At 43.8% G+C, this 13,455-nt stretch overlaps 1 protein-coding gene across 6 annotated transcripts in view; it reads right to left on the bottom strand.

Moving 5' to 3' along the window:
* LOC308335516 (low-density lipoprotein receptor-related protein 1-like) overlaps window positions 1-13,455 on the bottom strand; it is a 209,572-nt gene that overhangs the window by 135,493 nt on the left and 60,624 nt on the right. For all 6 annotated transcript variants that reach the window (XR_013966027.1, XM_080792562.1, XM_080792563.1 and 3 more), the window contains 3 exons: window positions 11,241-11,486; window positions 5,958-6,155; window positions 3,936-4,140 (listed from right to left, as the gene is read on the bottom strand). Coding sequence is in view for 5 of the 6 variants with exons in the window: in XM_080792562.1 (XP_080648688.1) it covers window positions 3,936-4,140; window positions 5,958-6,155; window positions 11,241-11,486 (649 nt within the window). In the remaining variant the exon portion in view is untranslated. The remainder of the gene's footprint in view (window positions 1-3,935; window positions 4,141-5,957; window positions 6,156-11,240; window positions 11,487-13,455) is intronic.

The raw sequence follows: 13,455 nt of genomic DNA, 5'->3' as shown, positions 1-13,455 counted from the left end.
TTGTTGAAAAACAGCTTCTAACCATTATTTGAGACTTTTGGTTGTTGAAAAACAGCTTCTAACCATTATTTGAGACTTTTGGTTGTTGAAAAACAGCTTCTAACCATTATTTGAGACTTTTGGTTGTTGAAAAACAGCTTCTAACCATTATTTGAGACTTTTGGTTGTTGAAAAACAGCTTCTAACCATTATTTGAGGCTTTTGGTTGTTGAAAAACAGCTTCTAACCATTATTTGAGACTTTTGGTTGTTGAAAAACAGCTTCTAACCATTATTTGAGGCTTTTGGTTGTTGAAAAACAGCTTCTAACCATTATTTGAGACTTTTGGTTGTTGAAAAACAGCTTCTAACCATTATTTGAGACTTTTGGTTGTTGAAAAACAGCTTCTAACCATTATTTGAGACTTTTGGTTGTTGAAAAACAGCTTCTAACCATTATTTGAGACTTTTGGTTGTTGAAAAACAGCTTCTAACCATTATTTGAGACTTTTGGTTGTTGAAAAACAGCTTCTAACCATTATTTGAGACTTTTGGTTGTTGAAAAACAGCTTCTAACCATTATTTGAGACTTTTGGTTGTTGAAAAACAGCTTCTAACCATTATTTGAGACTTTTGGTTGTTGAAAAACAGCTTCTAACCATTATTTGAGACTTTTGGTTGTTGAAAAACAGCTTCTAACCATTATTTGAGACTTTTGGTTGTTGAAAAACAGCTTCTAACCATTATTTGAGACTTTTGGTTGTTGAAAAACAGCTTCTAACCATTATTTGAGACTTTTGGTTGTTGAAAAACAGCTTCTAACCATTATTTGAGACTTTTGGTTGTTGAAAAACAGCTTCTAACCATTATTTGAGACTTTTGGTTGTTGAAAAACAGCTTCTAACCATTATTTGAGACTTTTGGTTGTTGAAAAACAGCTTCTAACCATTATTTGAGACTTTTGGTTGTTGAGAAACAGCTTCTAACCATTATTTGAGACTTTTGGTTGTTGAGAAACAGCTTCTAACCATTATTTGAGACTTTTGGTTGTTGAGAAACAGCTTCTAACCATTATTTGAGACTTTTGGTTGTTGAAAAACAGCTTCTAACCATTATTTGAGACTTTTGGTTGTTGAAAAACAGCTTCTAACCATTATTTGAGACTTTTGGTTGTTGAAAAACAGCTTCTAACCATTATTTGAGACTTTTGGTTGTTGAAAAACAGCTTCTAACCATTATTTGAGACTTTTGGTTGTTGAAAAACAGCTTCTAACCATTATTTGAGACTTTTGGTTGTTGAAAAACAGCTTCTAACCATTATTTGAGACTTTTGGTTGTTGAAAAACAGCTCCTAAAACATTATTTGAGACTTTTGGTTGTTGAGAAACAGCTCCTAAGACACTTTTGGTTGTTGAAAAACAGCTTCTAACCATTATTTGAGACTTTTGGTTGTTGAAAAACAGCTTCTAACCATTATTTGAGACTTTTGGTTGTTGAAAAACAGCTTCTAACCATTATTTGAGACTTTTGGTTGTTGAAAAACAGCTTCTAACCATTATTTGAGACTTTTGGTTGTTGAAAAACAGCTTCTAACCATTATTTGAGACTTTTGGTTGTTGAAAAACAGCTTCTAACCATTATTTGAGACTTTTGGTTGTTGAAAAACAGCTTCTAACCATTATTTGAGACTTTTGGTTGTTGAAAAACAGCTTCTAACCATTATTTGAGACTTTTGGTTGTTGAAAAACAGCTTCTAACCATTATTTGAGACTTTTGGTTGTTGAAAAACAGCTTCTAACCATTATTTGAGACTTTTGGTTGTTGAAAAACAGCTTCTAACCATTATTTGAGACTTTTGGTTGTTGAAAAACAGCTTCTAACCATTATTTGAGACTTTTGGTTGTTGAAAAACAGCTTCTAACCATTATTTGAGACTTTTGGTTGTTGAAAAACAGCTCCTAAAACATTATTTGAGACTTTTGGTTGTTGAGAAACAGCTCCTAAGACACTTTTGGTTGTTGAAAAACAGCTTCTAACCATTATTTGACACTTTTGGTTGTTGAAAAACAGCTTCTAACCATTATTTGAGACTTTTGGTTGTTGAAAAACAGCTTCTAACCATTATTTGAGACTTTTGGTTGTTGAGAAACAGCTTCTAACCATTATTTGAGACTTTTGGTTGTTGAAAAACAGCTTCTAACCATTATTTGACACTTTTGGTTGTTGAAAAACAGCTTCTAACCATTATTTGAGACTTTTGGTTGTTGAAAAACAGCTTCTAACCATTATTTGAGACTTTTGGTTGTTGAGAAACAGCTTCTAACCATTATTTGAGACTTTTGGTTGTTGAGAAACAGCTTCTAACCATTATTTGAGACTTTTGGTTGTTGAAAAACAGCTTCTAACCATTATTTGAGACTTTTGGTTGTTGAAAAACAGCTTCTAACCATTATTTGAGACTTTTGGTTGTTGAAAAACAGCTTCTAACCATTATTTGAGACTTTTGGTTGTTGAAAAACAGCTTCTAACCATTATTTGAGACTTTTGGTTGTTGAAAAACAGCTTCTAACCATTATTTGAGACTTTTGGTTGTTGAAAAACAGCTCCTAAAACATTATTTGAGACTTTTGGTTGTTGAGAAACAGCTCCTAAGACACTTTTGGTTGTTGAAAAACAGCTTCTAACCATTATTTGACACTTTTGGTTGTTGAAAAACAGCTTCTAACCATTATTTGACACTTTTGGTTGTTGAAAAACAGCTTCTAACCATTATTTGAGACTTTTGGTTGTTGAAAAACAGCTTCTAACCATTATTTGAGACTTTTGGTTGTTGAAAAACAGCTTCTAACCATTATTTGAGACTTTTGGTTGTTGAAAAACAGCTTCTAACCATTATTTGAGACTTTTGGTTGTTGAAAAACAGCTTCTAACCATTATTTGAGACTTTTGGTTGTTGAAAAACAGCTTCTAACCATTATTTGAGACTTTTGGTTGTTGAAAAACAGCTTCTAACCATTATTTGAGACTTTTGGTTGTTGAAAAACAGCTTCTAACCATTATTTGAGACTTTTGGTTGTTGAAAAACAGCTTCTAACCATTATTTGAGACTTTTGGTTGTTGAAAAACAGCTTCTAACCATTATTTGAGACTTTTGGTTGTTGAAAAACAGCTTCTAACCATTATTTGAGACTTTTGGTTGTTGAAAAACAGCTTCTAACCATTATTTGAGACTTTTGGTTGTTGAAAAACAGCTTCTAACCATTATTTGAGACTTTTGGTTGTTGAAAAACAGCTTCTAACCATTATTTGAGACTTTTGGTTGTTGAAAAACAGCTTCTAACCATTATTTGAGACTTTTGGTTGTTGAAAAACAGCTTCTAACCATTATTTGAGACTTTTGGTTGTTGAAAAACAGCTTCTAACCATTATTTGAGACTTTTGGTTGTTGAAAAACAGCTTCTAACCATTATTTGAGACTTTTGGTTGTTGAAAAACAGCTTCTAACCATTATTTGAGACTTTTGGTTGTTGAAAAACAGCTTCTAACCATTATTTGAGACTTTTGGTTGTTGAAAAACAGCTTCTAACCATTATTTGACACTTTTGGTTGTTGAAAAACAGCTCCTAAAACATTATTTGACACTTTTGGCTGTTGAAAAACAGCTCCTAAAACATCATTTGACATTATGGTTGTTATACAACAGCTTCCAAACGCTATATAATTTTGCCGATCCAAAGAATGTCTTGGGTGCATTATTAAATGACAATCACGGGGAACATGTTAAATAGCGGATTTTACTGCCTTTTACTCAGCGGTTTCCGACCAACACAGCTTTTTAAAGTTAAGAGTATCGCTCGTTCACAATGAATGCAGGGAAAAAACGAGAACGCTCCACCTAGATGGCGCTGTGGCATTGGATGAGGACACAACAGGTCCATATAAAAACAGAGTACTGACCCGTCCCGGGGGTCCAGAGCGATGGCCCGGGGGTGCTCCACCTCCCCGGCCAGCAGCGTGGTCCTCATGGTGCCGTCCAGCTTGGCCACCTCGATCTGGTCCAGGTTGCTCTCCACCCAGTAGATGTTCCCGGCGATCCAGTCCACGGCCAGACCCTCGGGCGTGGCCAGGCCATACTGGATCACCACGTCGAAGCTGGACAGAGCTGCAGGGGGTCAGGGGTCAGGGAACACACGCTGTCTTAACACATTCTGACCTGAGTTCAGATTCTTAATTTTTTTCATTTTTATCCCACGATTTTGTAACCCAGTTTTTCTTTTCACCCAGTGCCAATTATCTAAGTAATCCTGGGCGCTACACTTCCTCTGCCAACCTGGGGGGGCAGCGGACTGACCTCATGCCTCCTTCTATGCATGAGGAGTCCAAGCTGCTTCTTTTCACCTGACAGAGGGGAATTTCCCCGGCCGGACGTAGCGCGTGGAAGGGATACGTTATTCCGACCAGTTCCTTTCCTCTGAGATCAGATTCTAAAAATGTCAGTCGTTCTTCGATTTAAAAAATAAATAGCCGACCTACAAGCTCGTAGCGGTTCCCGAGATCAGATCCTGAGATCAGATTCTATAAAATGTTCTTCTACATCCTGACAGTGTTCTGAAAAAGACATGTTTCTCTATGTCAGTCGTTACAGTCGATTTTTCAAAAATAGCAGATCTGCTATTTTTTCAATAGCTAAAGTATGACATAATGCTATAAACACCAAGAGGCGTTCCTGCCCAGAAAGGGTTAATACATTTAGACCTGAAGACGATTCTATACAACAAATAAAAAACGTTCGCTCTGAAAGAATATTATATTCAAAGATTCGCACCACATTTTCAAGGTTTAAAAAAAGAAAACAGCAGACCTACGAGCTCGTAGCGCGGCACGAGCTCGTTAGCATTGCTGAACAAACGAGGGATCGAGTCTCGTCTGATTGATTGATCGCTGTATAGCCTCTCGTCTGACGGCAGCTGTTGGCTCTTTGATTGATTAGCGCTGCTTGTTGGCAGGAGGCAGACTGTACTACTGTATCTGCCGTTTGTTTATGTCTCTCTGTCATCCTCTCTCTCTCTCTCTCTCTCTCTCTCTCTCTCTGTCAGCAGAGCCAGACTGCCTCATATCTGCCGTGCTGTTACTGTTAGCCTCGTGTGTTTGTGTGCTTTCATACTTTCATATTTTATTTATTTTGCCTGGAATCAGCTACAGTAGCGTCAGCTGGTTTGGTATTCACACTGAGACCGTTCAGGGACAGAACAGAGAGGCAGGAGGTCAGACCGCTGCGACAGAGTTCATGGTCTCAAACAAACAGAAAAACCTTTATGTTTGTCCTGAACATCCTTCTAGTAGATTCCATAGACTTGTTACTTCATGCGCCAAGACATCCAGTTATAACCCTACATTGAAATATCTTAAAGGAGAATTCCATACTAAAAGGCTTTCTTACCTTTCTTTGTAGTCGTTACGTCCCCACCAAAGAGGTCCAGGTGTTATTTTGTGCAAAAGCTCTTTATTGGCTGTTTCCCCTACCATAAGCCCTAAATGAATTGCATTGAATTGAATGGGATGTATGGGGTGTTGTGCTAATTTCCATCGCTCAAAATTATATATTTTTTGTATATATCGTCTCTTCATAATGTAAATAATAACCCAAGCGGCACACTTTACTACTAATTTCGATGGAAATAAGCGAATTAGCACAACACCCCCATAGCCTATGGGGACTATAGATATATATATATGGGTCATAGACATGACGCTATTATGTCGCAGGGACTTATACCCCCAATCCAACCCTTGATGCTGAGTGTCAAGCAGGGAGGCACTGGGTCTTTGGTATGACCCGGCCGGGGATCGAACCCCGACCTCCCAGTCTCATGGCGGACACTCTAACCACTAACCACAAGGCCACTGAGCTGGTTACGATATACAGTCGACTAAACTAGGGGGTTGTGGGTAGTGGGGGGGGGGGGGGGGGAGTCTCACCTCCGTTCTCCGACAGCTTGCCGCGGTAGATCTTGTCCTCCACCACGTCCGTCCAGTAGAGGGCGTTCTGCGCCAGGTGGAAGTCCAGGGCGATGGTGTTGCGCAGGCCGGGCACTAGGACGCTGTAGTCGCCCTTGTTCAGGTCGATGCGGCGGATCTCGTGGCGGTTGGAGAAGATGATGAACGGCTTGAACTCGTCTGGAGGGGGCAGAATGACCCAAAACATAATCACCATTACACCACTGTTTATTTGTTTATTTGGATCCCCATTAGCTACTAGCCTGGGCACCATTTCCTTTCGGTACATGATCCGGGGCTGGAGCCGGATGATACGCTTACGTCATGTTGTAGGCAATGGCTTGCCTACAACAAACAGGAAGCTGTTTGTTGCTTCCTGTTTGAATAAAAGCAATAAAATAGCTTTTATTGAGAGGGAAAAGGAAGTTGTCGCCGCCTGTTCATCCTGTCTGGCGACTACAAAACAACATGACGTAACCACATCATCCTGATGACTACAAAACAATGACTACAACATGACGTAACCACATCATCCTGATGACTACAAAACAATACTACAACATGACGTAACCACATCATCCTGATGACTACAAAACAATGACTACAACATGACGTAACCACATCATCCTGATGACTACAAAACAATACTACAACATGACGTAACCACATCATCCTGATGACTACAAAACAATACTACAACATGACGTAACCATATCATCCTGATGACTACAAAACAATACTACAACATGACGTAACCATATCATCCTGATGACTACAAAACAATACTACAACATGACGTAACGATATCATCCTGATGACTACAAAACAATACTACAACATGACGTAACGATATCATCCTGATGACTACAAAACAATACTACAACATGACGTAACCACATCATCCTGATGACTACAAAACAATACTACAACATGACGTAACCATATCATCCTGATGACTACAAAACAACACTACAACATGACGTAACCACATCATCCTGATGACTACAAAACAATACTACAACATGACGTAACCACATCATCCTGATGACTACAAAACAATACTACAACATGACGTAACCACATCATCCTGATGACTACAAAACAATGACTACAACATGACGTAACGATATCATCCTGATGACTACAAAACAATGACTACAACATGACGTAACCACATCATCCGGCCCCAGCCCGGATCACACAGACTTTTGAAACAGAGACCAGGCTTTCCTCCGAGGCGGTGGAAAGCCTGGTGAGGCGAGGTTAATTAGCTACTACCTTTAGTAGCAGCTACTCTTCCTGGGGGTCCACACATAAAATACATTACAATTACATCATATTAAATACATTTTACAAGACTAAGAAAAACAGTTCATTTTTTTTTAAATACAACTAAATATAAAACAAGTGATTAATAAATATAACATCGCGACCTGTTGCTGTTGACAGGGTGCCGGACAGAGTTACCGTGTGGGGGTCCCTCTACTGTACTGTACTGTCACTGTACAGTCACACCCGAAATCATCATATATACAGTAAATGTGTGCGTGTGTGTGTTAGGCTGTGCAACAGTGACACTGCTATTTTCGTGCTCGGAGACACAGCCAGGGACACACATAGCTGAATCATCCGTTGTCAAATCGTACCACTGTCTGTGATTTCCGAGATCACATGGTCATAAATCGATCGTGTCCTTTTTTCAAATGATCGGAAACAGATCGGGACCAAAATAAATAAACCGTGATCAGGACATCCCCTATAGTTAAATGACATCCATATCATATTACACTGGGTATTTTAAAATAGAACAATTAGACTGGATATTGTCTGTGATTTTTGGACATCATAAAATTGTGATTGCGAACTCAGTGAGCACTTACTATGAGACCTAGCAGATCATGTCTGTCTGTCTGTGTGTCTGTGTGTGTGTGTCTGTCCCGCTTTTGTGCCCATATATGGAGCTGAGTGATTTGTTTGTGATTGATGCAAGTGTCTGTCCCGCTGTTACGTCACCATGACTCAGCCATAACCATATAAGGAGTCCCCAAAGCAGCTATACGTCCAAAACCCAAATATGTACGAGCTGCGTTCGCTTCCCGCGTTTGCGCGTCTTACTCGTGATATGGCATAAGTGTTCTATAAAAATATAAATATCGGATTGGGAAAAAATCGGTATCAGCAGATATTCAAAATCAAATGTGACATATCTCTAAAACTGGTGGGTCAAACTGAACAACCAATATGTCAATTTGAAGCTATGATTCCCTGCTTTCACATGACGTACAAACAACAAAAGAAATAAAGTAATCCCTCAGTCAAATTTAGTCACAAATGATCGGAAACCGGATCGGAAAGCAAAGACACGTGATCAAGAACCAAGATCGAGAAACAAGAACCTGCTCTGAGTCTCTGAACTCAAAAGTTATTTATCTGTGCACATTATTACACGACTACCCATAAGCCTCTCTGTTCCTCATTGTCATTGTCAATGACACCTCCCCATCTCAACACTTTAACCCATTCTGACCTGAGATCAGATTATACAAATGTTCTTCTACATCCTGACAGTTTACCATTCTGACCTGAGATCAGATTATACAAATGTTCTTCTACATCCTGACAGTTTACCATTCTGACCCGAGATCAGATTATACAAACGTCTTCTACATCCTGACAGTTTTCTGAAAAAGCTATGTTTCTATGTCAGTCGTTCTTCGATTTTTCAAAAAAAGCAGACCTACAAGTACATGGTGTGTTCATTCGCTATGAGCTTGTAGATCTGCTATTTTTCAATAGCTATAAAGCATAGCAATAATGCTAACACCAAAAGGGGTTACCGCTCCAAAATGGATTAATATTCATATCTCTCTCTGTAAAATATGAATTCCAGCCAGCGTTTTGAACCTCTCTCTGTTCCTCTCATGCTCTGTGACAGTTCACCATGTCATCCATTCCTCCATAGTCTGGATGGAGGAGGGGTGGTGGTGGTCTGACCACAGAGCTTCCTGCCTGGGCCGGGCCTTCCTCTGTCTCCACTCCCAAAACCACCACGACCACAACATGTTATACCCGTCTGTCTGTCTGTCTGTCTGTCTGTCTGTCTGTCTGTTCTGTTCTGTTCTGTTCTGTCTGTCTGTCTGTCTCTCCCTCCCTCTTCCTCCTCTCTGCCTACAGTTTGGAAGTTCTCCAGTGGATCAGTCAGTGAGAAAGTGGGATTTATTTCCATGGTATTATATTAATTTATGTTAATTCTATTCAGATTTATCTCCCGTCCTCTGCTGGGTGAAGTGAGGATCGAGGAGTGACACTTTCTTCTTTCTCAAAAGCAAAACTGGTAGAATTAGCATTATTATTATCGGTGAATAAAAGCATGCAGTTTAAGACAAACTTCAGGAATGGCACGTCTGTCTGTGTCTGTCTCTCTCTCTCTCTCTCTCTCTCTCTCTCTCTCTCTCTCTCTCTCTCTCTCTCTCTATGTCTCTCTCTCTCTCTCTCTCTGTCTCTCTCTCTGTCTCTATGTCTCTCTGTATCTCTCTCTCTCTCTCTCTCTCTCTAATTGCAGTGTTGTCTCAGTAATCTTCCTAACAGCAGAACCCCAGAAGAGTTAAATCCGTCTCGGGGGACGCATATTTATCTGCTTCAGATGCTGTTTTTTCCCCTCCCCCTCCCCCTCCTCCCCCTCCTCCTCCTCCTCCCCCTCCCCCTCCTCCTCCCCCTCCCCCTCCCCCTCCTCCTCCTCCCCCTCCCCCTCCCCCTCCTCCTCCTCCTCCCCCTCCCCCTCCCCCTCCCCCTCCACCTCCCCCCCCTCCCCCTCCCCCTCCCCCTCCCCCCCCCCCCCCCCTCCCCCTCCCCCTCCTCCCCCTCCCCCTCCCCCTCCCCCTCCTCCCCCTCCCCCTCCCCCTCCCCCTCCCCCTCCTCCCCCTCCCCCTCCCCCTCCCCCTCCCCCTCCCCTCCCCTCCACCTCCTCCTCCTCCTCCTCCTCCTCCTCCTCCTCCTCCTCCTCCTCCTCCTCCTCCTCCTCCTCCTCCTCCCCTCCCCCTCCCCCTCCACCTCCACCTCCTCCTCCTCCTCCTCCCCCTCCCCCTCCTCCCCCTCCCCCTCCTCCTCCTCCTCCTCCTCCTCCCCCTCCCCCTCCTCCTCCTCCTCCTCCTCCTCCTCCTCCTCCTCCTCCTCCTCCTCCTCGCCCGCTGCTCGCTGGAGTGTCAGAACGCATAAACCCAAAGGTATCCGACCGCGGCACGCGGGGGAGCCGAGCAGCGCAAACAAATAGTTCTGATCCCTTTGAAAGTCATAAACCCATAAACCCAATAAGCCCATGAGGAGCTCAAAGGATTCTGTCAAACCCTGTAAATAAATATATCTTTCAAACACCTGCAATACTTTACTTCATCATAGCACTGGTTCTCACCAGAAAATTGCCGAGCTACACTAACACGGAACTTGTAGATCTGCTATTTTTTTTAAGTATAGAGTTTCTATGAATTCCAAATATTATCAAAATATCCAGAGGCACCTCCTGGACTCAGAGCTGCATTCATACAACAGTTTGAGGTGATATAACTTATCACACCAAACATGAGGTTGTAAAGCACGAATCTTGAGAAATTGCGGGTCTGTCTGGCCTGGTGGTGCCTAAATCAAGGCTGAAGCTCAGAGGGAACCGGGCTTTTGCAGTGGCAGCTCCCAAGCTCTGGAATGAGCTGCCTCTGCACATAAGACAAGCCCCCCACTCTTCAGGTGTTTAAATCACGCCTCAAGACATATTTTTATTCTTTGGCTTTTCCAAGCATAGTATGAGCTTTTGATGTTGAAAGTGACACTGTGTACTGTATGTTGTTTGTTTTTAAATTAAGTTGTGATTTTTATTATTTTATTGTAAAGCACTTTGGTACAACTTGTTATTTAAATGTGCTATAGAAATAAAGATGGTATGGTAAATATTGTGCTAATAAAGAAACTTGAATCATCAACGCATCACCTCCATCTCCTCTCGACGGTCAGTGACCTACCTGTGCTCCTGCAGTTCTGCATGTCTGGCTCCATCTCTCAGCCCTACTCATCTCTACCATATCTCCACCTCCACCTCCATCTCCACCTCATCTCCATGGTCAGTGACCTGTACCTGTGCTCCTGCAGTTCTCCATGTCCGTCTCCATCTCCATGGTCAGTGATCTGTACCTGTGCTCCTGCAGTTCTCCATGTCCGGCTCCACCTCCTCTCCATGGTTTCCTACCTGTGCTCCTACAGTTCTCCATGTTTTCCTACCTGTGCTCCTGCAGTTCTCCATGTCCGGCTCCAGCTCCCAGCCCTCGTAGCAGGAGCACTTGACGCTGAACTTGTCCTGCTCGCAGCGCTGGCTGCACTTCAGGTGTTTGGCGCAGAAGCTCTGGATCTGGCAGGTCTTGTTGTCGCTGCCCAGCTCCATGCCCAGCGGGCACGAGCACACCACGCCCTCGCCCGGCGCCACCGTGCAGTTGTGACTGCAGTCGCCGTTGTCCAGCGAGCACAGGTCTGAGGAGGAGGGTTTAGTTAGGAACACAGGTCTGAGGAGGAGGAGGAGGGGAGGGTTTAGTTAGGAACACAGGTCTGAGGAGGAGGGGAAGGTTTAGTTAGGAACACAGGTCTGAGGAGGAGGGTTTAGTTAGGAACACAGGTCTGAGGAGGAGGGGAGGGTTTAGTTAGGAACACAGGTCTGAGGAACAGGAGGGGAAGGTTTAGTTAGGAACACAGGTCTGAGGAGGAGGAGGGGAGGGTTTAGTTAGGAACACAGGTCTGAGGAGGAGGAGGAGGGTTTAGTTAGGAACACAGGTCTGAGGAGGAGGAGGAGGAGGGGAAGGTTTAGTTAGGAACACAGGTCTGAGGAGGAGGGTTTAGTTAGGAACACAGGTCTGAGGAGGAGGGGAGGGTTTAGTTAGGAACACAGGTCTGAGGAGGATGAGGGGAGGGTTTAGTTAGGAACACAGGTCTGAGGAGGAGGAGGAGGAGGGGAAGGTTTAGTTAGGAACACAGGTCTGAGGAGGAGGGTTTAGTTAGGAACACAGGTCTGAGGAGGAGGGGAGGGTTTAGTTAGGAACACAGGTCTGAGGACGAGGAGGGGAAGGTTTAGTTAGGAACACAGGTCTGAGGAGGAGGGGAGGGTTTAGTTAGGAACACAGGTCTGAGGAGGAGGAGGAGGAGGGTTTAGTTAGGAACACAGGTCTGAGGAGGAGGAGGAGGGGAGGGTTTAGTTAGGAACACAGGTCTGAGGAGGAGGGGAGGGTTTAGTTAGGAACACAGGTCTGAGGAGGAGGAGGAGGAGGGTTTAGTTAGGAACACAGGTCTGAGGAGGAGGAGGAGGGGAGGGTTTAGTTAGGAACACAGGTCTGAGGAGGAGGAGGAGGAGGGTTTAGTTAGGAACACAGGTCTGAGGAGGATGAGGGGAGGGTTTAGTTAGGAACACAGGTCTGAGGAGGAGGAGGGGAGGGTTTAGTTAGGAACACAGGTCTGAGGAGGAGGAGGGGAGGGTTTAGTTAGGAACACAGGTCTGAGGAGGAGGGGAGGGTTTAGTTAGGAACACAGGTCTGAGGAGGAGGAGGAGGAGGGTTTAGTTAGGAACACAGGTCTGAGGAGGAGGAGGAGGGGAGGGTTTAGTTAGGAACACAGGTCTGAGGAGGAGGAGGAGGAGGGTTTAGTTAGGAACACAGGTCTGAGGAGGATGAGGGGAGGGTTTAGTTAGGAACACAGGTCTGAGGAGGAGGAGGGGAGGGTTTAGTTAGGAACACAGGTCTGAGGAGGAGGAGGGGAGGGTTTAGTTAGGAACACAGGTCTGAGGAGGAGGGGAGGGTTTAGTTAGGAACACAGGTCTGAGGAGGAGGAGGGTTTAGTTAGGAACACAGGTCTGAGGAGGATGAGGGGAGGGTTTAGTTAGGAACACAGGTCTGAGGAGGAGGAGGGGAGGGTTTAGTTAGGAACACAGGTCTGAGGAGGAGGAGGGGAGGGTTTAGTTAGGAACACAGGTCTGAGGAGGATGAGGGGAGGGTTTAGTTAGGAACACAGGTCTGAGGAGGAGGGGAGGGTTTAGCTAGGAACACAGGTCTGAGGAGGAGGAGGGGAGGGTTTAGTTAGGAACACAGGTCTGAGGAGGAGGAGGGGGAGGGTTTAGTTAGGAACACAGGTCTGAGGAGGAGGAGGGGGAGGGTTTAGTTAGGAACACAGGTCTGAGGAGGAGGAGGGGGAGGGTTTAGTTAGGAACACAGGTCTGAGGAGGAGGAGGGTTTAGTTAGGAACACAGGTCTGAGGAGGAGGGGAGGGTTTAGTTAGGAACACAGGTCTGAGGAGGAGGGGAGGGTTTAGTTAGGAACACAGGTCTGAGGAGGAGGAGGGGAGGGTTTAGTTAGGAACACAGGTCTGAGGAGGAGGAGGGGAGGGTTTAGTTAGGAACACAGGTCTGAGGAGGAGGAGGAGGGTTTAGTTAGGAACACAGGTCTGAGGAGGAGGAGGG

This window comes from Protomyctophum bolini, assembly GCF_963924005.1.
Source record: "Protomyctophum bolini genome assembly, chromosome: 20".
Classification (NCBI taxonomy): domain Eukaryota; kingdom Metazoa; phylum Chordata; class Actinopteri; order Myctophiformes; family Myctophidae; genus Protomyctophum; species Protomyctophum bolini.
Note: the sequence above shows the minus strand (reverse complement) of the source record. Positions and strands in the feature narration are given on the sequence as shown.